The sequence below is a fragment of the Balaenoptera acutorostrata genome, chromosome 1 (genome assembly GCF_949987535.1).
Source record: "Balaenoptera acutorostrata chromosome 1, mBalAcu1.1, whole genome shotgun sequence".
In the NCBI taxonomy this organism is placed as follows: Eukaryota; Metazoa; Chordata; class Mammalia; order Artiodactyla; family Balaenopteridae; genus Balaenoptera; species Balaenoptera acutorostrata.
In genome coordinates, this window is record NC_080064.1 from 125,656,916 (window position 1) to 125,683,248 (window position 26,333).

At 40.2% G+C, this 26,333-nt stretch overlaps 1 protein-coding gene across 2 annotated transcripts; it reads left to right on the top strand.

Annotated features, from left to right (window-relative positions):
* The first annotated feature begins 774 nt into the window (after positions 1 to 774).
* LOC130705941 (myosin IC heavy chain-like) lies at positions 775 to 24,483 on the top strand. Of its 2 annotated transcripts, XM_057536286.1 has the most exons (4): positions 775 to 1,149; positions 1,672 to 1,759; positions 22,924 to 23,260; positions 24,418 to 24,483. In XM_057536286.1, the coding sequence occupies exons 1-3, from the start codon at positions 1,075 to 1,077 to the stop codon at positions 23,157 to 23,159; spliced, it is 399 nt and encodes a 132-aa protein (XP_057392269.1). In that variant the 5' UTR covers positions 775 to 1,074; the 3' UTR covers positions 23,160 to 23,260; positions 24,418 to 24,483. The 2 variants fall into 2 exon arrangements, with proteins under 2 accessions (XP_057392269.1, XP_057392273.1); XM_057536290.1 differs by lacking the exon at positions 1,672 to 1,759.
* Positions 24,484 to 26,333: the final 1,850 nt, after the last annotated feature.

Genomic DNA, 26,333 nt, shown 5'->3' on the forward strand with positions numbered 1-26,333 from the left:
GTTGACTCATGTGACCGTGAGGCAGGCAAGTCAGGGCAGGACTCTGGGCTGGAGACACAGGGAAGAGCTGATGTCCCAAGGCCATTGGAGGAACAGTTCCCTCTTTCTACGGAACCTCATTTTTCTCTCCAGTCCTTCAACTGATGGACGAGGCCCACCCACGCCGCGGCATTGACAATCTCCTTTATGCAAAGTGGACCAATTTCAGTGTTCATCTCTTCTGAAAAATACCTTCCTGGCCACATCTGGAATAATGTTTGTGGTTGCCGGGGCCCCACGCAGTGCACACATGAGATTAACCATCCCCGTGGCGATGATGACACTTTATTTTCTCCCTTGACCATTGTCACTACTATTCCAATTAAAATGGCAGCGCCATGAGGGCAGGGCATTTCCTTTTTTGCCAGTACTGAGCGTCCAGGTCTGGTGCCTAGCATAGGCTAAATACACAGCATTTTTGTGAACAGAAGCCAGGATTCCGGCTGCCATATTTAATGAGGAATTATAGTCTTATTATTGGGGGGGAGGTGTCACGGTACGTCAAGGGCGGGAGTCGAACCCGCCACCCCAGGCCCCGAGGGGTCTCCCCGGGTCTCCACTTCGGGCCGGTGGGTGTGGCCGGGGGGCAGCTGAAGACGTGCGTGCGTGCTTGCGTGCGTACGTGCGTGCGTGCGTTCGTACGTGCGTGCGTGCGTTCGTACGTGCGTGCGTGCGTGCGTGCGTACGTGCGTGCGTGCGTACGTGCGTGCGTGCGAGGGGGCGGGGCCACGGGGCGGGAGGCGCTCGCCGCGAGTGAGTGGTTCAGCCGGGCCCGGCTCATTGTGCTTGCCTCACGCCGGCCCCAGTTGGCAGCAGCGCTGGAGGCCCCGGGCCTGTGACCACAAAGAGGGAGCCGGGGGCCGGACGGGAGCAGGGCGGCGGCGGCGGCGGCGGCGCTGGCGGCGGCGGCGCTGGCTGAGGCCCAGGCCAGGCTCCCTCCCCTCAGCCTCCCGCCCGCCCGCCCGCCCCGCCGGCGGCGCCCCGCCCCTCCCCCAACCGCCAGACTAGCCTGGTGCGGGGGCCGCGCGCGAAAACATGGGGGAGAAGCTGAGGCTGGAGTCGCCCGTGGTGGCCGAGCCCGCCGTCTACCCATGGCTGCTGCTGGTCTACGTGAGTGCCGCCCGTCCCCTCTTCCCGGACCTCCACCTCTCTTCCCCCACGGCGCGCGCTGAGCCCACAGAGAAACGGAGCGACTCGAGTCGCCAGACCCTCTTTGGAGCCCCCCTTCCCGCCCTGCCTGGTTCTCCGCGGCCGTTTCCAGCCCCCGCGCGCAGGGTGGGCAGAGGGGAGCCGGGGCCGGCCGGGGGCACAGACCCGGCCGCGGGGACCCCGCGCTTTCGAGGGGTGCCCGAGCCGGTCTGCCGTTGGCCCTGTAGGGCCGGGGACCCCGGTCCCCCCCGGCCTGGACTGCCGGCGGGCTTGCCCTTCCGTCCTTTATGATCTGACACGTCGGGTTTCTTTTTCCTGGCCAGCTTTACCATTACTGGACCAGCTTTCCCAGCATCCCCTGATAATGTGTTAGATATTCAAGTTTTAGGGCCCGGTCCCAGCCCTATGGAATCAGCAACTCTGGTGGGGCTCAGGGATCTCTGTTACAACAGGCCCTCCAGATGATTTTTATTCACCTTAAAGTTTGAAAATATCTGCATTGTCAGCTGGCCAAAGCGTCCACCAGCAGGTGAAGGGGAGTGGCGCCTGGAAAAGATAGGGACTAGCCAAGGTAAGTACAGTAGCATTTGCCATGGTAGTAATGGAGAATGCCTTTTCTCCACTGGTTGGCACAGACTAGTATCTGGGAGCAGTGGCAGGGTTATTTAGGATGCTTTACGTTGCAATGTAGAGTGACCACTGTCCTGGTTTGCCAGGGACTTCCCCTGTGTGGGCACTTAAAATCTCATCCTGGCAAACCCCTTAGCCTTGGGTTTGAAAAACTTAGGGAATAACATGAAATTTAGGGGAAACATGATCTCGGTTTTGGGCAAGTCACAAGTGCTAATTAAAGCTAAGCAAGTATGGACAACATCTAGCCTTCTTTACCCCTTTGCGGCGAGGTAAATCTTGATTGGGTGAGAGGACTTATTGTTAAGAGATCTTTGTAGAAACATCCCCTTCTGCTTAGTCCGCTGGTTCTCAGTTCTGGCTAGACATTGGCATCGTCTGAGGAGATTTAAAATGATTGTATTGGTCTAGCATGACCAACCGTCGGTGTGAGGGTTTTTTAAAAAAAGTGCTTCAGAGGATTCTAATGTGCAGCCAAATTTAGGTGCCACTGCTTAAGCTTTTGAACCGCTGCTACGTATTTTCACCTCATCTTGCTGTGAGAATATCCAACTGTAGTTGAGGTTTGTTTTTTTTTTCTTTTTCTTTGTTTAACTGTCTTATTATAAGATTTACTGTCTTAAATAAGATTGAACGTACAGAAAATCCTGCTAGTCCATCTGGTATAGCTGGATACCCAGAGTAATATCGTTAAGATATGTACCATTTAAGTATTGTGACTGGCCTTTTAAAAATTAACATATGCATTAAATTAGTATTGATAGTATAGATCTCTTTCGAAGTTGTCATGTTGGGGAGCTATACCTCTAATCTGCTGCCATTGCTAAATATCTGGACACCTCTTATTAGGAATTGCTTTTAAAAATCTTTAGGGATTAAAACCAAGATGGCTGTATTATTTGTACTGGGACCACAAAAACCTCACAAAGTTCCCCTGCTGTACCTTCTACCCCCATCTCTAACCCTTGGCAACTTCTAATCTGTTCTTCATCTCCACAGTTTTGTTATTTTAAGAATAATATGTAAACATAATCATGAATTACTTAATCTTCGGAGATTGGCTTTTAAAAAATTTTCCCTCGGCACATCATTCCCTTGAAGTTCATTTCAATTTTTGCATATATTAATAATTTGTTCCTTGTTGTTGCTCGGTAGTATTCTATCATAAGATTTTATCACAATTTGTTTCAACATTCACCCATTGAAAGACATTTGGGTAGTTGCCAGTTTTTGGCTATTAGAAATAAAACTGCTATGAACATTTATGTGTAAGTTTCTGTGGGAACTTCATTAAGTTTTTGTTTCTTTTGGATAAATGCTCAAGAGTACAATTACTGCATTGTAGGGTGAATCTACTTTCAGGATTAAAAGAGACTGTCAAGCTGTTTCTCAGAGTGGCTAAACCATTTTATTTTCCCACCAGTGATGTGATATAATTTTTCTACGTACTCGCTAGCATTTGATGTTGTCACTATACTTTAATTTTAGTTATTCTCTGATATCTCATTAGGGTCTTAATTTGCATTTCCCTGATGGCTAACGATGTTGAACATCTTTTCATGTGCTTCTTTGCCATGTGTATATTCTCTTCCATGAAATGTCTGTTCCTGTCTTCTGCCTATTTTCTAGTTGGATTTTTTTAAGTTGTTTGGAGAGTTCTTTGTATATTATACATACAAGTCATTTGTCTCCTATGGGATTTTCAAATATGTTTTCCCACTGTGTAATTTGAGTTTTCATCCACTTAAAAGGATCTTCTATGAAGCATTTTTAACTCATTTTGATGAGATCCAATTTATCAGTTTTTGCTTTTATTGATCATACTTTCGGTGTCAAGTCTAAGAATTATTCACCTAGTTCTAGATGCCAAAGATTTTCTCCTATTTTTTTTTCTAAAAATGTCCTGCTTTTACATTTAAGATTATGATCCACTTTGATTTAATTTTTGTGTAAGATGTGTAAGGTTTAGGTTAAGGTTCATTGTTTGTTTGTTTGTTTTTGTCGAGGGATGTCCAACTGTTTCAGTACCATTTTTTGAAAAGTCTATTCTTCCCTGATAGCTTTTGCACTGCTGTCCAAACCAAGTTAAATGTATTTGTGTCGGTCTATTTCTGGGTTCTCTGTTCCATTCCATTGATCTATGTATCTACCCTCCATCATTACTGCGAAATCTTGAAATTGGGTAGATTAATTCCTCCCATTTTAATCTTCCTTTACAAATTGTTTTAGCTATTCTTCAGCCTCTTCCTACCGTATAAATCTTAGAATAATAAGCTTGTCTATATCCACAAAAACCTTGAGGGCATTTTAAGAGTAATTGTGTTAAGCCTCTTAACTTGGGGAGAATTGACATCTTTATTATGTTGTGTTTTCTAATCCATGAACAAGGTATGTCTCCCTATTTGTTTGGGACTTTTAAAATTTTCTTCATCAGCATTTTGTAATTTTCAGTAGAGAGGTCCTATAAATGTCTTATTGGGCTTCTGTTTAAGTATTTATTTAGGTCAGTTGTAAATGGCATCACATATTTTTATTTAAGCTTCTACACATTTGTTATTAATATATAATTTGATAAAATTGTGTGGATCTTGTACTCTAAAACATTTACAAACTAATATTATTTCTCAAGCTTTTTGTGGATTCCTTGGTATTTTCTCCATTTAGATTATCATCTCATCTTCAGATATAGACAGTTTTAGTTTTCCTTATTCAATATAATAGGATATATTACTATTCAACATTCAGTAGGATATATTCCTTCCTATTCAACATAGTAGGAATAGTTCTTTCATCTTTTTTTTCCACACACACACACTGTATTTTATTTTTACAAGAGATAAATAGACTGACACCAAGCATTGTACATGGATGACCACAACAAAAGCAACAATGATTGCAATTACCAAACATGAAACACACTCATACTATGTCATAATATTGACATTCAGTTCAGTAATCCTCCACTGTAACAGCTCCTTTACTTTGCAGTGAAAATTGATTTGTATATTCTTTGCCTCTGAGTCCTTGTGGGATTTTTTTTTTAATTCGGACAGAAAGTCACAAAAATTATACTCATCCTCATCAGTTCACTCAGTCCCATGTAATTAATTTTCTTTTTTCATCTTGATCTTTTGTTAGCACTTTTATGAATTCATCGGTTTTTCATTAGAGTTCTGAAAATGCTTATTCATTCAGTTCAGCAGTACAGTCAGTTACCAGAAACCTGTACTTGTCAGAGTCTTTTCCATGAATTTCTTGAAGATGAAACCCTTTTATAGGAACATATTTGCAAAATCATCAGAGTACACCCAGAACTGTCTGTAAATGACAGAAGACTTAAAAATGACCATGGTTAAAGATTTGATGAAAGTTCATAATAATGCAGTTGACAAGAAAATTAGTTATTTCTGAGATATACATTTTAAAGTAATAACTAGGATTATTACTTATAACATTATACCAGAACATATAAGATTTTTAGAAGTTTCCTGTAGTATCTGAAACATTTATATTAACATATTTCCATACATATTTCCATACAAATACAAATATAAGATTTTTAGAAATTTCATGTAATGTCTGAAACATTTATATTAACATATTTCCATACATATTTCCATACAAATACAAATATAAGATTTTTAGAAATTTCATGTAATGTCTGAAACATTTATATTAACATATTTCCATACAAATAACCCAATGAAAGTTTAGTATTAGTTGTTTTGTTTGTTTTTTTATACTGCAGGTTCTTATTAGGCATCAGTTTTATACACATCAGTGTATACATGTCAATCCCAATCGCCCAATTCAGCACACCACCATCCCCACCTCACCGCAGTTTTCCCCCCTTGGTGTCCATATGTCCATTCTCTACATCTGTGTCTCAACTTCTGCCCTGCAAACTGGCTCATCTGTACCATTTTTCTAGGTTCCACATACATGCATTAATATACAATATTTGTTTTTCTCTTTCTGACTTACTTCACTCTGTATGACAGTCTCTAGATCCATCCACGTCTCAACAAATGACTCAATTTCGTTCCTTTTTATGGCTGAGTAATATTCCATTGTATATATGTACCACAACTTCTTTATCCATTCATCTGTTGATGGGCATTTAGGTTGCTTCCATGACCTGGCTATTGTAAATAGTGCTGCAATGAACATTCGGGTGCATGTGTCCTTTTGAATTACGGTTTTCTCTGGGTATATGCCCAGTAGTGGGATTGCTGGGTCATATGGTAATTCTATTTTTAGTTTTTTAAGGAACCTCCATATTGTTCTCCATAGTGGCTGTATCAATTTACATTCCCACCAACAGTGCAAGAGGGTTCCCTTTTCTCCACACCCTCTCCAGCATTTGTTGTTTGTAGATTTTCTGATGATGCCCATTCTAACAGGAGTGAGGTGATACCTCATTGTAGTTTTGATTTGCATTTCTCTAATAATTAGTGATGTTGAGCATCTTTTCATGTGCTTCGTGGCCGTCTGTATGTCTTCTTTGGAGAAATGTCTATTTAGGTCTTCTGCCCATTTTTGGATTGGGGTGTTTGTTTCTTTGATATTGAGCTGAGTGAGCTGTTTATATATTTTGGAGATTAATCCTTTGTCCGTTGATTCATTTGCAAATATTTTCTCCCATTCTGAGGGTTGTCTTTTCGTCTTGTTTATGGTTTCCTTTGCTGTGCAAAAGCTTTGAAGTTTCATTAGGTCCCACTTGTTTATTTTTGTTTTTATTTCCATTACTCTAGGAGGTGGATCAAAAAAGATCTTGCTGTGATTTATGTCAAAGAGTGTTCTTCCTATGTTTTCCTCTAAGAGTTTTATAGTGTCCAGTCTTATATTTAGGTCTCTAATCCATTTTGAGTTTATTTTTGTGTATGGTGTTAGGGAGTATTCTAATTTCATTCTTTTACATGTAGCTGTCCAGTTTTCCCAGCACCACGTATTGAAGAGACTGTCTTTTCTCCATTGTATATCTTTGCCTCCTTTGTCATAGATTAGTTGACCATAGGTGCGTGGGTTAATCTCTGGGCTTTCTATCTTGTTCCATTGATCTATGTTTCTGTTTTTGTGCCAGTACCATATTGTCTTAATTACTGTAGCTTTGTAGTATAGTCTGAAGTCAGGGAGTCTGATTCCTCCAGCTCCATTTTTTTTCCCTCCAGACTGCTTTGGCTATTCGGGGTCTTTTGTGTCTCCATACAAATTTTAAGATGATTTGTTCTAGCTCCGTAAAAAATGCCATTGGTAATTTGATAGGGATTGCATTGAATCTGTATATTGCTTTGGGTAGTATACTCATTTTCACAATGTTGATTCTTCCAATCCAAGAACATGGTATATCTCTCCATTTGTTGGTATCATCTTTAATTTCTTTCATCAGTGTCTTATAGTTTTCTGCATACAGGTCTTTTGTCTCCCTAGGTAGGTTTATTCCTAGGTATTTTATTCTTTTTGTTGCAATGGTAAATGGGAGTGTTTCCATAATTTCTCTTTCAGATTTTTCATCATTAGTGTATAGGAATGCAAGAGATTTCTGTGCATTAATTTTGTAACCTGCAACTTTACCATATTCATTCATTAGCTCTAGCAGTTTTCTGGTGGCAGTTTTAGGATTCTCTATGTATAGTATCATGTCATCCGCAAACAGTGACAGTTTTACTTCTTCTTTTCCCATTTGTATTCCTTTTATTTCTTTTTCTTCTCTGATTGCCGTGGCTAGGACTTCCAGAACTATGTTGAATAATAGTGGTGAGAGTGGACATCCTTGTCTCGTTCCTGATCTTAGAGGAAATGCTTTCAGCTTTTCACCATTGAGAATGATGTTTGCTGTGGGTTTTTCATATATGGCCTTTATTATGTTGAGGTAGGTTCCCTCTATGCCCACTTTCTGGAGAGTTTTTATCATAAATGGGTGTTGAATTTTGTCAAAAGCTTTTTCTGCATCTATTGAGATGATCATATGGTTTTTCTTCTTCAGTTTGTTAATATGGTGTATCACATTGATTGATTTGCGTATATTGAAGAATCCTTGCATCCCTGGGATAAATGCCACTTGATCGTGGTGTATGATCCTTTTAATGTGTTGTTGGATTCTGTTTGCTAGTATTTTGTTGAGGATTTTTGCATCTATATTCATCAGTGATATTGGTCTGTAATTTTCTTTTTTTGTAGTGTCTTTGTCTGGTTTTGGTATCAGGGTGATGGTGGCCTCATAGAATGAGTTTGGGAGTGTTCCTTCTTCTGCAATTTTTTGGAAGAGTTTGAGAAGGATGGGTGTTAGCTCTTCTCTAAATGTTTGATAGAATTCACCTGTGAAGCCATCTGGTCCTGGACTTTTGTTTGTTGGAAGATTTTTAATCACAGTTTCAATTTCATTACTTGTGATTGGTCTGTTCATATTTTCTGTTTCTTCCTGATTCAGTCTTGGAAGGTTATACCTTTCTAAGAATTTGTCCATTTCTTCCAGGCTGTCCATTTTATTGGCATAAAGTTGCTTGTAGTAGTCTCTTAGGATGCTTTGTATTTCTGCGGTGTCTGTTGTAACTTCTCCTTTTTCATTTCTGATTTTATTGATTTGAGTCCTCTCCCTCTTTTTCTTGATGAGTCTGGCTAATGGCTTATCAATTTTGTTTATCTTCTCAAAGAACCAACTTTTAGTTTTATTGATCTTTGCTATTGTTTTCATTTCATTTATTTCTGCCCTGATCTTTATGATTTCTTTCCTTCTGCCAACTTTGGGTTTTGTTTGTTCTTCTTTCTCTAGTTTCTTTAGGTGTAAGGTTAGATTGTTTACTTGAGATTTTTCTTGTTTCTTTAGGTAGGCTTGTATAGCTATAAACTTCCCTCTTAGAACTGCTTTTGCTGCATCCCATAGGTTTTGGGTCGTCGTGTTTTCATTGTCATTTGTCTCTAGGTATTTTTTTATTTCCTGTTTGATTTCTTCAGTGATCTCTTGGTTATTTAGTAACGTATTGTTTAGCCTCCACGTGTTTGTCTTTTTTACGTTTTTTTCCCTGTAATTCATTTCTAATCTCATAGCGTTGTGGTCAGAAAAGATGCTTGATATGATTTCAATTTTCTTAAATTTACTGAGGCTTGATTTGTGACCCAAGTTGTGATCTATCCTGGAGAATGTTCCGTGCGCACTTGAGAAGAACGTGTAATCTGCCGTTTTTGGATGGAATGTCCTATATATATCAATTAAATCTATCTGGTCTATTGTGTCATTTAAAGCTTCTGTTTCCTTATTTATTTTCATTTTGGATGATCTGTCCATTGGTGTAAGTGAGGTGTTAAAGTCCCCCACTATTATTGTGTTACTGTCGATTTCCTCTTTTATAGCTGTTAGCAGTTGCCTTATGTATTGAGGTGCTCCTATGTTGGGTGCATATATATTTATAATTGTTATATCTTCTTCTTGGATTGATCCCTGGATCATTATGTAGTGTCCTTTCTTGTCTCTTGTAACATTCTTTATTTTCAAGTCTATTTTATCTGATACGAGTATAGCTACTCCAGCTTTCTTTTGATTTCCATTTGCATGGAATATCTTTTTCCATCCCTTCACTTTCAGTCTGTATGTGTCCCTAGGTCTGAAGTGGGTCTCTTGTAGACAGCATATATATGGGTCTTGTTTTTGTATCCATTCAGCCAGTCTATGTCTTTTGGTTGGGGCATTTAATTCATTCACGTTTAAGGTAATTATCGATATGTATGTTCCTATGACCATTTTCTTAATTGTTTTGGGTTTGTTTTTGTAGGTCCTTTTCTTCTCTTGTGTTTCCCACTTAGAGAAGTTCCTTTAGCATTTGTTGTAGAGCTGGTTTGGTGGTGCTGAATTCTCTTAGCTTTTGCTTGTCTGTAAAGCTTTTGATTTCTCCATCAAATCTGAATGAGATCCTTGCCGGGTAGAGTAATCTTGGTTGTAGGTTCTTCCCTTTCATCACTTGAAGTATATCATGCCACTCCCTTCTGGCTTGCAGAGTTTCTGCTGAGAAATCAGCTGTTAACCTTATGGGAGTTCCCTTGTATGTTATTTGTCGTTTTTCCCTTGCTGCTTTCAGTAATTTTTCTTTGTCTTTAATTTTTGCCACTTTGATTACTATGTGTCTCGGCGTGTTTCTCCTTGGGTTTATTCTGTATGGGACTCTCTGCGCTTCCTGTACTTGGGTGGCTATTTCCTTTCCCATGTTAGGGAAGTTTTCGACAATAATCTCTTCAAATATTTTCTCTGGTCCTTTCTCTCTCTCTTCTCCTTCTGGGACCCCTATAATGCGAATGTTGTTGCGTTTAATGTTGTCCCAGAGGTCTCTTAGGCTGTCTTCATTTCTTTTCATCCTTTTTTCTTTAGTCTGTTCTGCAGCAGTGAATTCCACCATTCTGTCTTCCAGGTCACTTATCCGTTCTTCTGCCTCAGTTATTCTGCTATTGATTCCTTCTAGTGTAGTTTTCATTTCAGTTATTGTATTGGTCATCTCTGTTTGTTTGTTCTTTAATTCTTCTAGGTCTTTGTTAATCATTTCTTGCATCTTCTCAATCTTTGCCTCCATTCTTATTCCGAGGTCCTGGATCATCTTCACTATCATTATTCTGAATTCTTTTTCTGGAAGGTTGCCTATCTCCACTTCATTTAGTTGTTTTTCTGGGGTTTTTTCTTGTTCCTTCATCTGGTACATAGCCCTCTGCCTTTTCATCTTCTCTGTCTTTCTGTAACTGTGGTTTTTGGTCCACAGGCTGCAGGATTGTAGTTTTTCTTGCTTCTGTTGTCTGCCCTCTGGTGGTTGAGGCTCAGTTCTTTCATCTTTTAAATAAACTTTTTAAAAATTTAACTTTTAAATTTATCTATTTATTTATTTTTGCTTTATTTTCTTACTAGAACCTACAGTAATATATTTAATAAAAGTGGTGAGAGCAGATATCGGTGCCTTGTTTCTGATCTTACAGAGAAAGCGTTCAGTCTTTCACAGTTAAATATAATGTCGGTATAGGTTGTTTGTAGATTATCTTTAGGAGTTTCAGTATGTTCCTTTTCTATTCCTAGTTTGCTTGGAGTTGTTTTTCTTCTTTTCTTAAAATCATGAATGGGATTGGATTTTATCAAATGCTTTCTCTGCATTAATGATTAGGATCACATGACTTTTCCCCCTTAATCTATTGGATATGGTAGATTACATTGTTTGATTTTCAAATATTTAACCAACTTTGCATAACTGGAATAGATACCACTTGGTCATGGTATATTATTATTTTTATATATTTCTGGATTTAATTTGCTAATATTTGGCTGAGGATTTTTACAGCCAATTTCATAAAAAATACTGGTCTGTAGTTTTCTTCTTTGTATACTATCCCTGTCTTGCTTTGGTATCAAGGTAATACTGGCTTCATAAAATTAATTAGGAACTGTTCCCTCTACTTCTGTTTCTTATCAAGTCATGTAAAATTGGTGTTAATTCTTCAAGCCTTGGGTAAAAGTGAAACATCTAAGCCTGAATATTTCTTTTGGGAGTTTTTAAATGAAAAATCAGTGTTTCTCATAGTTACAGGAAAATTGAGATTGTCTCCTTCATGTTGGCTGAGTTTTGGTAGTTTTGGGTGTAGAAGCATTGGTCCATTTCATCCACATTTTTGAATTTATAGTGTAGACTTGTTCATAATAACTTGTCCCTTATTAACCTGCAGGATATGTCATGGTATCCCTGGTTGCATTTCTGATATCTGTGATTTGTGCCATCTCTCTTTTTATCTTTATCAGTCTTGCTACATCTTTCTTGATTAGATTGTTTATTTCGAAGAAGCAGCCTTTTGTTTCATTGATTTCCTCCCCCCCCATTTTCCTGTTTTCAGTTTCATGGATTTTTGTTTCATCTTTATTATTTCCTTCTTTCTGCTTGTTTAGTGTTTTTTCCTCTTCCGTTTTTACTATTTTAATATAGAAAATTAGACTATTTCTTTGAAATATTATCTTTCCCAATTTAGTGCTATAAACTTCCCTTTCAGCATTGCTTTCACTTCGTTCCACAAAAGTTGATCTGTTATATCTCCATTTTCTTTTATTCTATGCATTTAAAAATTTTTCCTTGAATTTTTACCCATGAGTTATTTGGAATTGTGATGTTTAGTTTTCATGTGATTGAAGATTTTCCTGTTGTCTTTCTGTTACTGATTTCTAGTCTGGTTCCATTATGGCTAGAGAACATACTCTCTATGATTGTAATTCTTTTAAATCTGCTAATGTTTTTTTATCACCCAGTGTATGGTATATGAGTGAATGTTCCATGGACACTTGAATATGTATTCTGCTTTTATTGAGTGTGTTCTTTAAATGTCAGTTATATCCTGTTGATTGATGATGTTTTCAGTTCTTCCATACCCTTGCTGATTTTTCTCTCTGGGAGTTTTATACATTGCTATGTTGAAGTCTCAAATAATAATTGTGGATTTGAAATTTTCTCCTTTTACCTTTTTCAGTGTTTGCTTCATGTGTTTTGAAGTTCTGTTGTTTGGTGCACACACATTTAGTATCACTAGGTCATCTAGGTGGATTATTTCTGTTATCTTTATGTAATGACCCTCTTTGCCCCTAATAATTTCCTTTGCTCTGAAATCTACTTTATCTGATATTAATATAGCCATTCCTGCTTTTTCTGATGAATGTTCACGATATACCTTTTTCATCCTTTTACTTTGAACTACCTATATCATGATGTTTAAAGAAAGCTTCTTATAGACAGTATATAGTTGGATCATGCTTGTGATTTTTTCATCTACTCTTCCAATCTCTGTCTTTGACTTGGTTATTTAGATCATTTACAGTTAATGTAATTATTGCTATGTTAAAGATTAGGTCTACCATTTTATTTTATTTTATTTATTTTTTATTTTTTTTTTCACACACACACACTGTATTTTATTTTTACAGGAGATAAATAGACTGACACCAAGCATTCTACATGGATGACCACAACAAAAGCAACAATGATTGCAATAACCACACATGAAACACACTCATGCTATGTCATAATATTGACATTCAGTCCAGTAATCCTCCACTGTAACAGCTCCTTTACTTTGCAGTGAAAATTGATTTGTATATTCTTTGCCTCTGAGTCCTTGTGAGATTTTTTTTAATTCAGACAGAAAGTCACAAAAATTATACTCATCCTCATCAGTTCACTCAGTCCCATGTAATTAAATTTTTTTTTATCTTGATCTTTTGTTAGCACTTTTATGAGTTCATCAGTTTTTCATTAGAGTTCTGAAAATGCTTATTCATTCAGTTCAGCAGTACAGTCAGTTACCAGAAACCTGTACTTGTCAGAGTCTTTTCCATGAATTTCTTGAAGATGAAACCCTTTACTAGGAACATATTTGCCAAAGCATCAGAGTACGCCCAGAACTGTCTGTAAATGAGAAAAGACTTAAAAATGACCACAGTTAAAGATTTGATGAAAGTTCATAATAATGCAGTTGACAAGAAAATTAGTTATTTCTGAGATACACATTTTAAAGTAATAACTAGGATTATTACTTATAACATTATACCAGAACATATAAGATTTTTAGAAATTTCATGTAATGTCTGAAACATTTATATTAACATATTTCCATACATATTTCCATACAAATACACATACAAGATTTTTAGAAATTTCATGTAATGTCTGAAACATTTATATTAACATATTTCCATACAAATAACCCAATGAAAGTTTAGTATTAGTTGGTTTGTTTGTTTATACTGCAGGTTCTTATTAGGCATCAATTTTATACACATCAGTGTATACATGTCAATCCCAATCGCCCAATTCAGCACACCACCATCCCCACCCCACCGCAGTTTACCATTTTATTTTTTGTTTTGTCTTTTACCTTAGTTTCTCAATCCTGTGTTCCTCTTATTTTGCCTTCTTGTGGGTTATTTAAACATTTTTTAATAAGTCCATTTTAATCTAATTTATTTATAATCGTTTGTGTATACTGTTTGTATAGTTTTCTTAGTGGTTGCTTTTTGCATTACACTATACATATGTAACTTATCATAGCCTACTGGAATCAGTGGTTTATTACTTCAAGTGAAGTTTCAAAATTTTACTTCCATTTAGGTCTCTTAATAGTCCCCAGTTGTAAAGTATGATTTTCTGTAGTATTTCCTTTATATACATTGAGAACCACATCAGATGGTGTCATAATTTTTGCTTTGACCATCATACAGAATTTAAGAAACTCATGAGGCTAATGGTAGTCTCTTATATGTATCCCATTTGTTTTTACCCATTCCATTGTTCCCCTTTTCTTTCTGAAGTTCCCAGTCTTCTGTTATTGTTTTTTTATGTTTTCATAACAGTAGGTGATATCTGGGCTTTCCATTGCCATTGGATATGAGTTTCAGGAAACACTGAGCCTGGCTCACTTAATGCTACTGAGTTGGAGGGTTTGTATATGTTGGGCCTGTTGGCACAGCAGGTGCTAGCAGATTAGACTAATGCTGATGGGACTAGTGCCACAGGAGGATGCATTCCCATTCAGGCTATGCTGCTGCTACAGTAGATCAAATCCCCCTCTACCCCAAGTGTGGGGCAGTGACCTGCTGCTGTCACTGCTTCTTTATTAGGCTGCTTTCGCCTCAGGGGTGTGGTGGGATCCCTTGGAAGCTGCTGCTGCTGTCAATCACAAGGTTAAATTCATCTTAGAAATACTTAAATATAAATATATAGCCTGGCTCTTGTAGGACCTCTGTATTTGTTTTTTATTGCTTTCATACGAATTACCACAAATTGAGTGACTCAAAACATCGTAAATTTATTACCTTACAAGTCTGACATTGGTCTCAATTGAGTAACGTAAAAGTGTTGGCAGGATCGACAGATGAATGGATAAAGCTGTGGCACATATATACAATCGAATATTACTCAGCCATAAAAAGAAATGAAATTGAGTTATTTGTAGTGAGGGGGATTGACCTAGAGTCTGTCATACAGAGTGAAGTAAGTCAGAAAGAGAAAAACAAATACCGTATGCTAACACATACATATGGAATCTTAAAAAAAAAGAAAAAAATGGTTATGAAGAACCTAGGGGCAGGACAGGAATAAAGACTCAGCCATAGAGAATGGACTTGAGGACACAGGGAGGGGGAAGGGTAATCTGGGATGAAGTGAGAGAGTGGCATGGACATATATACACTACCAAATGTAAAATAAATAGCTAGTGGGAAGCAGCCACAAAGCACAGGGAGTGGAATCCTGCAGTGTTTGCTGATGGGTCATTTTGGAAGAGCTGACTTTCAGTCTGAAGCTCTGCCTGTTTGCATCTGAAGAATCTGCATTTAAGGAGAGGGTGTATGAGGAAGGCGGTGTATGAGGGACAAAGGTGTCCTGGGTGCAGATGAGCCAGGACCTGACCAGCTGCCTTTTGGGTCCTCTGGTCCCATCTCTTGCTCTGTGCCTCATCTGCATCATCACTGTCCCCGCTGGCACCCCTGGGGTGTTGTTGTCTGAGTGAGATTCCCCTGGTGCCCCTGCTCTCCTCCCCTCCTCCTGCTGGTTGGGGAGGGAACTGCTTGTTGTGTGGTCTGTACTCCTGAGGCACGAAGGACCCTGTAGCATGGACCTGCAGAGTGTGGGATGTGGTCCCAGGAGCACGGGGCCCACATAGGACACAACATCGGGGCATGACCAGTATTAGGGCTGCCTCATCACTGACAGGGAATGTTGTCCAGATCCTGCTCGGGAGGGTGTGGTGGGTGGCCTGGGACCCTAGAGGCCCCATTCCTATGCTGGAGCTTGGAGAGTGCATCCCCATGGGCTCCAGATTCACCCCATATCTCAGCCATATCCCTCTGTCCTGTCTTTGAACTCAGGAAAACGAGCTCTCTTGTCCACAACATGGGCCTGGTCCTGTTGGTATTAGGATTCTTTAAGTTAGGCATCCTGGGATAGCTCTTTTTAGGCCTGAGAAGGAACAACTCAGGAGTGTACAACAATTTCAGATGAAACTAATATTCAATGACTATCTCTAACTACTCGGTTGTTGACTTCTATGAGTCATTATTCTCCTGGTTTTAGCTCTGATGTGGGGATTACAGAGGAGTCAACATTTAAATCTTCATAATCTGTGTATTTGTAGCTTCAGTATCATTACTGACCCATAGTTTTTTATGGTTTGGGAAGAGTTATTGATTTCATGTGTCATGTAAAGGATTCACAATGATGATAGGGCAATTAAGATTACAATAATGGCTAGTAAATTGTTCACATTTTCTCTACCTGTGCATCTATTCTATGCATATGAGTTAGTTTAGATGTCAATATTAGTGAAATGATATAGAGGACTAGAGAACTTATTTTAAAAATCACTATTCATGTGTGATGATGAAAATGTAAAAGTTCTTCCGTAATCGGTGATGTTGTATCTTGAGAGCCTAGATGAAAGTGATATGCCTTAGTGATATACAGGATTTTAGCTTATGATTTAACTTTGACAAAGCTACATCACTTTTTACTTTTATCTCATTTATTGAGAAAGACATAATTGTTATGGTGTTGGCTTGAAACTGGTTGAGAAGGACTTGAGTCCTTCCTTATTTTACATTTACATAGGTAGGATCTTGAAACATAGGATATGGTGGAGGGCATTCGTGTAACCATTCTAGGTTAGGAGTAGCAATTTCCACTGCTAAGACTTCTTGTTTAGACGCAAATGCTTTTCAAAGTATGAAGATTATTAGCATTACTGCTGCTACTGAGATGAATGAGCCTAAAGATAAAATATTTCATGTTGTGTGTGCCTCAGGGTACTCAGACTAACGTAGTGACATCCCTGAGAGGCCAAGAAAGTGCTGCAGGAAGTCATATTTACTACTACAGATATACTTGTGAAGTGAATTTTTGCTCATGCTGAGTTAACTGTATAACCTGAGAATAGTGGGAATCAGTGTAGGAAGCCTCCTATAATAGTGAAGACTGCTCCCATGGACATTAGGTCATGGAAGTGTGCTACTACATAGTATGTATCCTGGAGGACAATGTCTGGGGATGAGTTGGCTAAGATGATTCCTGTCAAACCACCTACTGTAAAAAGAAAAACTAAAGCCTGAAACTCATAGTATAGTGGGAGGTCATATAATATTACCTCCGTGAACAGTTGCTAACCAGGGACTTCCCTGGTGACGCAGTGGTTAAGAATTCGCCTGCCAATGCAGGGGACATGGGTTCGAGCCCTCGTCTGGGAAGATTCCGCATGCCGCGGAGCAAAAAGCCCGTGCACCATAACTACTGAGCTGCCCTCTAGAGCCCGCAAGCCACAACTACTGAAGCCCACGTGCCTAGAGGCCGTGCTCTGCAACAAGAGAAGCCACTGCAATGAAAAGGCCACGCACCGCAACCAGAGAAAGCCCACGTGCAGCAACCAAGACCCAACGCAGCCAAAAAAAAGAGAAACGAGAAAGAAAACTTAAATAAAGAGTTGCTAATCAGCTAGATACTTTTACTCCTGTAGGAATAGAAGTAATTACGGTAGCTGATGCAAAGTATGCTCCTGAGTCGACAGCTATCCCTATGGTAAACATATGATGGGCCCACAAGAGAAATCCTAAAAAGCCAGTGGACATGACTCATACTAGTCCCAAATAGCTGAAAGGCACTTTTTGTCCTAAATAGTATGTAATGATATGTGAGTTTATAACAAAGCCTGGTAGGCCATGAATACAGACTTCAGGGTGACCAAAGAGTCAAAATAGGTGTTGGTATAGGATTCAGTCTCCTCCTGCAGGGTCAAAGAAAGTAGTGTTTAGCTTTCTATCTCTTAACAATATGGCAATTCTGGCTGCTCAGACTGAGAGTGGTAATTATAGCAATATGGCTATAGTTGGGAAAGATTAAACAAATACTGGTGTTTGGTATTGGGATATGACTGCTAATTTTGTATTAAAGACTATAGTAATAAAAGTAATAGCACCAAGAATTGAAGAGACACCTGCTAAATGTAAGGCGAAAATGGTTAGGTCGACAGAGGCTCCTTCATGGGCCAGATTGCAGGCTAGAGCTGAATATAGGGTTCCACTTGTACCAGAACCAGCTTCTACTATTGGTGATATGAGTAGGAGTAAGAATGATGGGGGAAGTAGTCAAAAGTTTATATGATGTATTGGGGGAAACGCTACCTCAGGTGCCCCAGTTATTAGTGGCCCAAGTCAGTTTTCAAACCCTGAAATCATAATGGGTACAACTATAAAGAAAATTATTACAAGTGAAGGGACTGTTATGACTACCTTACAGATTTGGGCATCTCCAAGTAGCGCTCCACGTTAGCATAGCTCAGCCAGGATTAATATACTTAAGGCGCTGCCTGCTACTCCAGCTCAAGCACCAAATAGTAAAGATAAAATGCTGATATCTTGGGCTTCCCTGGTGGCGCAGTGGTTGAGAATCTGCCTGCTAATGCAGGGGACACGGGTTCGAGCCCTGGTCTGGGAAGATCCCACATGCCACGGAGCAGCTGGGCCCGTGAGCCACAACTACTGAGCCTGCGCGTCTGGAGCCTGTGCCCCGCAACGGGAGGGGCCGCGATAGTGAAAGGCCCGCGCACCGCGATGAAGAGTGGCCCCCACTTGCCGCAACTAGAGAAAGCCCTCGCACGAACCGAAGACCCAACACAGCCAAAAATAAAAAAAATAAATAAATAAATAAATAAAGTAGCTATAAAAAAATGCTGTTATCTTTGTGATTTATTGAAACTAATCAGCAGTGTATGAACAGAGGTAAAATGACTGAGCTAGCATTCGACTGTAAATCTAAAGACAGAGATTGAGCCCTCTTTCTGGCAAACCCTGTGGTGAATCAACAGATTGAATTGTAACTTGAGAGAAGCAGCTTCAATTCTGCCGGTGATTTTCCTGCCTTTTTTTTTCCTTCTTTTTTCTTTCTCAAAGGCAGGAGAAGTAGATTGAAGCCAGTTGACTAGAGGATTTGCCTGTTAACTAAAATTTCCGGGGGTTAAAACTCATCAATCTCGCAAGGATTTGGCTTAATTACAGTGTTTGCTTTGCATTCAATTGATATAGGAGAAAGTCCTGCAGTCCTTATTTTTAGGAATTAAGTAAATTTTACTTGTTTAGGGTTTTGAAAGCTCTTGGTCTAAACTAACCTAAATTCCTAGTCCAGCACTGATAGGATGGGTGTTATGGGTAGTAATCGTGTGGCTATTATGATGAGTAATGATAGGAAAGTTATTTGTTTTGTATGTTCAAATTGTTGTACTTTTGTGTTGTTTAATGAAGGGAATATAGTTAGTGATGTGGATTATGTTAGCTGCAAGTAGAAATATATGCTGAGGACTGCTGTGATGGCTATTAGTGTTGGTAGAATGATGTTATCATTTTTGTTATCTCTTGGATAATTATTCATTTGGGTCAAAACCCTGATAATGGTGGGTGACCTCCTAATGACACTATAATGCTGAGGATAAGGATCCTGATGGGAGGTGTTTTATCTCATGTGTGTGATAATGATACCCTTGTAGTACATGATCTGGGTATAAATAGGAAGAAGATAGTGTTGTTATGATATAAATTAGTATGTTTAGGATTGTTATACTTGGAATATACATTATAATAGCTGTTATTCATCCTATATGGGCAACTGATGAGGAGGCTGTAATTTTTTCCAGGTGAGTATGGCTAAGTCTGCCTCAGCGTCCAACTATGATTTATAATATCACTATGATTAACAGTATGTTTAGGTTGATGGATGGTGACATGTGGTATAAAACTGATAGCGGTGCAATTTTGTCATGTTGATAGCATCAGGCCTGCTGTTCATGGAATGCCTTGAGTTACTTCGGGCACTCAGAAGTGAAATGGGGAATGTCCTACTTTTGTGACAAGGACGATTGTCATGATAGTGGATGCTGCTGGATTAAAGATTTTTGTAATTCATTGTGTTCTTTGACCAGAGTATATTAGATTAATGATAATAGCCATTATAAGTAGTATTGATGTGGTGGATTGTTTTAGAAAATATTTGTTGGATGCTTCTGTAGCTTATGGGTTCATGTTTTTTATTAGAATGGGGATACCATTAACCAGTGTGAGCTTGTTACTACAATTATATTTCCTGAAATAATGGTCAGTAGAATGATAGTAAAAACAATGAGAGTTTATTAGTACAGGAAGGATATACAACAATATTTTGGGGGTATGGGCCTTGAAGCTTTCTTAGAGAACCTTACTATATAGCATTGTGGTGTAATGTGGTAGCATGGAGAATGTAAAATTCTTAGAAATAAGTTCAATTCCAGGAATAAGCGCATTTAAACCTCTATCATTAACTTTATCAAAGTAACTCTTTAGTCAAACATATTTCTTAAGTTTGCTGTGGGTTGCCTGGTATGATGACAGGTAGTGAAAACTCTCATATACATAGGGCTAATGTTAGTAGTAAAAAATTTTTTTTATAAGAGATGTATACGTTGATCATATCAAAATTGTGGGTAGGATGCTCGAATTCATAGAAAGGAGATTGTTAGATGTGTTTTAATGATGACTTGGGCTGTATATAATTCTGGCACGTAGGGATTGTCGAATGCTCCTAAAAATAGAATGTTGTGGAAATGTTTATTATAAGGAAATTGACATATTCTCTAGGAAGGACGGGGTGAATGGGCCTGCTACATTTTTTACATTGAAGACATATACAGGTTTTGATTCTACTTCTATTAAATCAAGTGGGGCTTCATTGGATTTCTGCTACTGCGGAGATAATCAAATTCTGGGTAGGGGTCAGGAGAAAATTAGTCATAGGTGTTCTTGTGTCATAATTACTGTTGAAAGTGTAAATGATCCATTTAGCATTAGGACTGAGAATAGAATAACTGCCAGCAAGACTTCATATGAGATTGTCTGTGCTACTGTCTGTAGAGCTCCAGTGAGTGAGTATTTTGAATCTGAGGCTCAACCAGATCAGAGGATGGAATAAATGGCTAGGCTTGATATGGCTAATATAAATAGTATGCCTACATTTATATTAATTAGTGGATAAGATATGGGAAGAGGAATTCATGTTATGAGAGCCATGGTTAAGGCTAGCATTGGGGCAATAATATATAAATTGGTGATGTTGATGGTCATGGTGGTTCTTTAATAAATAATTTGAATGTCTCAGTAATGGGTTGTAATAATCCATAGGGGCTGATGACTTTTGGCCCTTTCTGGATTTGTATATAGCCTAGGATTCTCCATTTAGTTAATATGAGGAATGCTATGGTGAATTAAATTGGGTACTTTGTGAAAGAATGTTGATTATAAACATATTCTTAGGAAGAGAACTTGAACCACTGCAGATAAATGTTTCAGTTTTACCTAATTACCGGGCTCTGGCACCGTAACAAACCCTGTTCTACAGTAGGGTATGTATAAATTAAGTGAATGTAGATTATATCATCATTTAGTTTGAAGACATTTTGTAAAGTAAGCCGTATTGCTCTTGTCCTTTCATACTGGAAGAAATCTTCAATAGACAGAAACCAACCAGGATGACTCCAGTCTGAACTCAGATCACGTGAGACTTTAATCGTTGAACAAACAGACAATTAATAGCAGTTATACCATTGAAATGTCGTGATCCAGCATCAAGGTCATAAAACATATTGCCGATATGAACTCCAGAATACAATTACTCTGTTATCCCTAGTAAAACTTGTTCCGTTGATCAGTGGTTTAGAAGAACAGGTCATAAAGCATTTTGACTAGCTGGTCTAGATTTTAATCACTCAGAGGCAGTTTTATTCTCCAAAAAATAAATGGCGCATGGGCTCAAGGCACACCGGCTTCAGTACTTGTGGCATGCAGGCTCAGTAGTTGTGGCCCACTGGCTTAGTTGCTCCGTGGCACGTGGGAAATTCCCAGACCGGGGATCGAACCGGGTCCCCTGCATTGGCAGGCGAATTCTTAACCACTACATCACCAGGGAAGTCCCAGAATCGCAGTCTCCCTTTTAATATACCTTAAGCCCAAAGAATCCATGGAACATTGTTACAGAAAATAAGACAAAAAAATATTGTAAGGACTATAACAGAAGCATATAATACACAGTTCATATAGACATATCCCAAGCAATTACAAAGTATATTTAAAGGGAGGCTGCGATTTTAAAAGAATAAGATAAATTATACCCACAAACTCCCAGTCTTTCCTGAAACATTGCAATCTGAAACCCTATTGTAGGAAGCAGAAGATTCCAGGAGACATTCTACAAATGAAGGACTCTAAACCCTGTGGTTGGAAAAGGAATTCTGGAAGGAAGGTATCCTCACCCAAGGAGAGCAGGTTCCTATACTTCTCTAACATCACACCCCTGTACAATTCCCATTGATCTTGGTCCAGGCATTGTCACTCCTCTTGAGAGAAATCTATGGCCACATCCTGGAATGGCAGCAGTCCCTGAAATTAAAAGTACACATGCCATGTGGCCACGGGAAGAGTTCATAATGTGACCCAAGAAGAAAACAGCAAGTTAAGAGAACTGGTTTTAATTTAGAAGACTGTCTTCAATTATCCACTAATATATATATATTTACAAAGTAACTTTCTCTACCTTATTTCTAACCACAAGAAAAGAGTATGGCATGTGATCCACAAAACCAGTGTAGAGACTATACTTATCTGGAAAAGAAATGATAAAATGATGGTTTCAACACAGGCATATGCATTTGTGAGTGTTATTTATATCAAACTGGATAAAATGTGTGTATTTCTCAGACGGAAAAGACATGTCGAGGTAGAAATGTACCTTTCAACTATTCATGGCTACGCAAGTACACTGGGGAGATTGTAAAAGTGCAGATCGTGATTCAGTAGGTCTGGTGGGCCTGAGTTCTGTTTTCTCCTCAAGCTCATTTTTAACTAGTGATGCCACAGTCTCTGATTCATTAACCACAGTTGGGAATAGCAGAGACATAATTAGAAAGGTAAAAATTCATATTTAACTTTGAACTTAAAGTGTTTTATGGATTTTACACCTTTAATAGAATAGTAAGCACAGCAGCAACAATCATTTGTGAATATTTACTATAGACTGTGTATCTTTCTTTTTTGTGTAGGATTCCAGGAAAAAGGCCTGGGCTGTGGCCACAGTGGCGGGGCCCCCAGGCCGGGCCGCCCCTCCAGGGCCCCGGGAAGGGCTCCTGGCGGCTGCAGGCGGCTCCTCCCCCGGCGCCGCCCTCACTCCCGGAAGGCCTGGGGGCAGAGCGGTCCCACCTCCTCGCCCAGAACGGAGCCCACGTTTCCGCAGAGCTGGAACTCCCGGCTCAGTGTCTCTTCCCTCCGCCGTCACTGAAGTGCCCCGGAGCCCGAGGGGAGGGCGGCCTCACTGGGGCTGCCGGCTCTGGAGGGGCCCTGGCGGCTGAAGCCACGACAGTCCTGGGGACCGCGGGCCGGGTAAGTGGGCGCCGACCCTCCTCCTGGTCCAGTGCCCGCGCGTCAGCGCAAGACCAGCTTCTGAGGGGCAGGCGTTCGCTGCCACCCGCCGCTGCTGTGCAGAAAGAGCGGCCCCCTGCGTCTGGTCCCGGGGAACTTCAGTCCCTCCTCTCGCCCCTGCCCTCGGCCTGGCTCGCGGGGCCTGGTGGGCGTGGGGAGTGGGTCGGCCTGAGCATCCTGAGGGGAAACGGGCAAGGAAGGCCCAGGGTCCGGTTGGAGCGTCAGCGCCCCTCCTCCTGACTGCGGGGAAAGCGGCTGAAAACGCATCCCCAGGCTCGCAGGCCCCTTGTTCAGCTGAGTCTCTCTGCGCTCCTTCCTCCCTGAGCTAAATTACTGGGGAGAGGGGACAGGGGAGGGGAATGGCGCAGGTAATGGGGAACATCAAAAGGTGATTGTTAACTAAGGAAAACCAGCTCTCCCAAGGTGAGGAATGTAGCGCTTTTCTTTCTATGGGAAGATGCAAGCGTCTGGGCTCACTGAAATCATTCCTTTGATATGCACCTCAGCTCTCTGGGGCCTGCATTCTGTATTTGCATATCCTGAGTTCCTCAGGGCCTGCCAGCTCACACTGGAGGGCTGCAAGTGCTGATGTCTGTGACATCCTTTTTTTACTGATATGGCAAGAATTATTCCATTTCTCACAGGCTTGAGGGACAGAGAGTGAAAAAGAGTAGGAGAATCTCACTCAGCATGTAATTTGGCTTATAAATATATATATATATATAATATTCATATTTAAGTGTGCTAATGGAGGCTCTCAATTCCAATCAATTTGTACTACTGCCCTCTATGTATTAATTGCATCAATATCATATGATAAATGCCTATAAAATTGACGTAATCCATTTAAACAGGATAATTATTTTTAAAGGAAACATAATAGAAATATAACAACAAAACCCTTACCACCAAAGGCTGTGTGTGGACCAACCTGAATACATGTTCCATTGTTAAAATATTGAAAGATGTATTCAGTAGAAATATCAACAAAATGAAAAATAATAAGGGCAGCGGAATGCTGAAATGTTGTATCTTTATCATTAAAGTGGCAGAAAATCATTTAGTAGGCACTGAGGGCAGACGATGCCTGATTTTATATCTTTTTCATATTTGTGCAGTTGTTTCAGCAAGTAACTTAAAGACAAAATGGAAAAACAAGGAGGTTTGTGCCTGAGATCATGTTGATGTGAAACCAGGGATGGCCACCTTGTGCCAGGTGCGTGAAGTTTACCTGCCCAGGTAGACCGCAGAGCTCCTGAGAAGCCAGGGTTGGAATTCTTCTGCTGGGTGCCCCTTAGCTTCTGTGACTTGATTGATTGTGAGTCATGTTGGGGGAAAGACCTGATCACAGGAAATGGGTGGAAATAGAGTGATTTGGGGAGCAGCTAACGACATTCATCACAGCTCATGGCCTGATTGAATGTTAAAGAAACAGGAAAACAAATGCTTCTTATGGAATCAGAGAATATGAGGGCGGGACAATCCCAGAAAATGAGAAACACCCATCCCATTTTCCAGATGAGAAAACAGAGGCCCAGCAAGGTGAAATCCCTCACCCAAGTTGCACCTGTCTCTCCTCCCCACTACATGGTTCATGAAAGCAGGACTCTTCCTGTCTTGATCACTGCTGAACTCCAAACAGGTCCAGGCATCTAGCAGCTGCTTCAAAAATTTTGGTTGACTGGATGAACAATGCTATTTCTTTCTTTCTCACTCTTATTCAGGACTGTGCCAAGAACTCCCCAGGTTGCGATGTAATTCGATAAATGTAAATATTAATTGAGTTTTGTTGTGATGAGGGCTTAGGCTTTGAAGGTGACAGACTTGGTTCAGATCCTGGTTCTGCCACTCAGTAGCTGTTTGGCTTTGGGAAAATTACTAAACCTCTCTGAGCTTACTTCCTCCTTTGTAAAGTGGGCATAAAACTATCTGAGCCAGCAGAGCACTTGCATCAGGGATGTGCACTAAGTATTGGTCTTTCTCACTCTCCCACTCCTTCTCTCTGTTTTTCCCAGAGAAGATGTATAGAAGGATATAGTAGTTTTTTAAAAAAAATGATTAATTTAATAATTTTTGTCTGCGTTGGGTCTTCGTTGCTGCGTGTGGGCTTTCTCTAGTTGCCGTGAGCGGGGGTTACTCTTTGTTGCGGTGCACGGGCTTCTCATTGTGGTGGATTCTCTTGTTGCGCTTGTTGTGGAGCACAGGCTTTAGGCGCGCAGGCTTCATTAGTTGTGGCCTCCAGCCTCAGTAGTTGTGGGGCATGGGCTTAGCTGCTCCGCGGCATTTGGGATCTTCCCTGACCAGGACTCGAGCCCATGTCCTCTGCCTTGGCAGGCAGATTCTTAACCACTGCGCCACCAGGGAAGTCCGATATAGTACTTTTCAAAAAGGGGTTTTAATTTATTTCAGAAAATATACATTTTTCTTGTAGAAAAGTTTACTCCCCTATAGCAACATAAACACGCAAAACCACTCCAAATGCTGTATTCTATGGATTAGATATTATCAGTCACATTTTATAAGTAATTGGGCAAATGCCAAAACACTAGGTACTGGGGAGTAAGAAGATTCAAATCTGGGGTGCCCGCCATCCCAATTCAAGAGCAGGGTGTATTTTTCAAATCCATGTTTCATCTGGTCTTTGTTTCTCATCCATCCTCTGTGTCTGCCTTTCTCCAGAAGGCTCAGATCCTCCGCTTTCACACCCTCCCGGCTGGTTGTGCCCCAGCTCCCGCCCTGGAGCCTTTGCATGCCTGGGTGTGCCTGCTCCCCCTGTGCATCACCAGCTTTGCCAGGGAGCTGCTGTATCGTGCACTGCTTGCTGTGCCCAGAGTACCTGGACCCTTCTGGTACATGAAGTACACCCTCATCACCATGTGTGCACGCCCATCCCCTTACCTTATATCCTGCCTCTAAGCCAGGGTTGGGGGTGACTACAGTGTGCATTCAGCTGTGTGAGGTGCTGGGATCAAAGTGAAGTTCCCAACTTTTGAAGTTGCAGGCTTGAGGGGCACACAGTGATTTAAAATCAGGT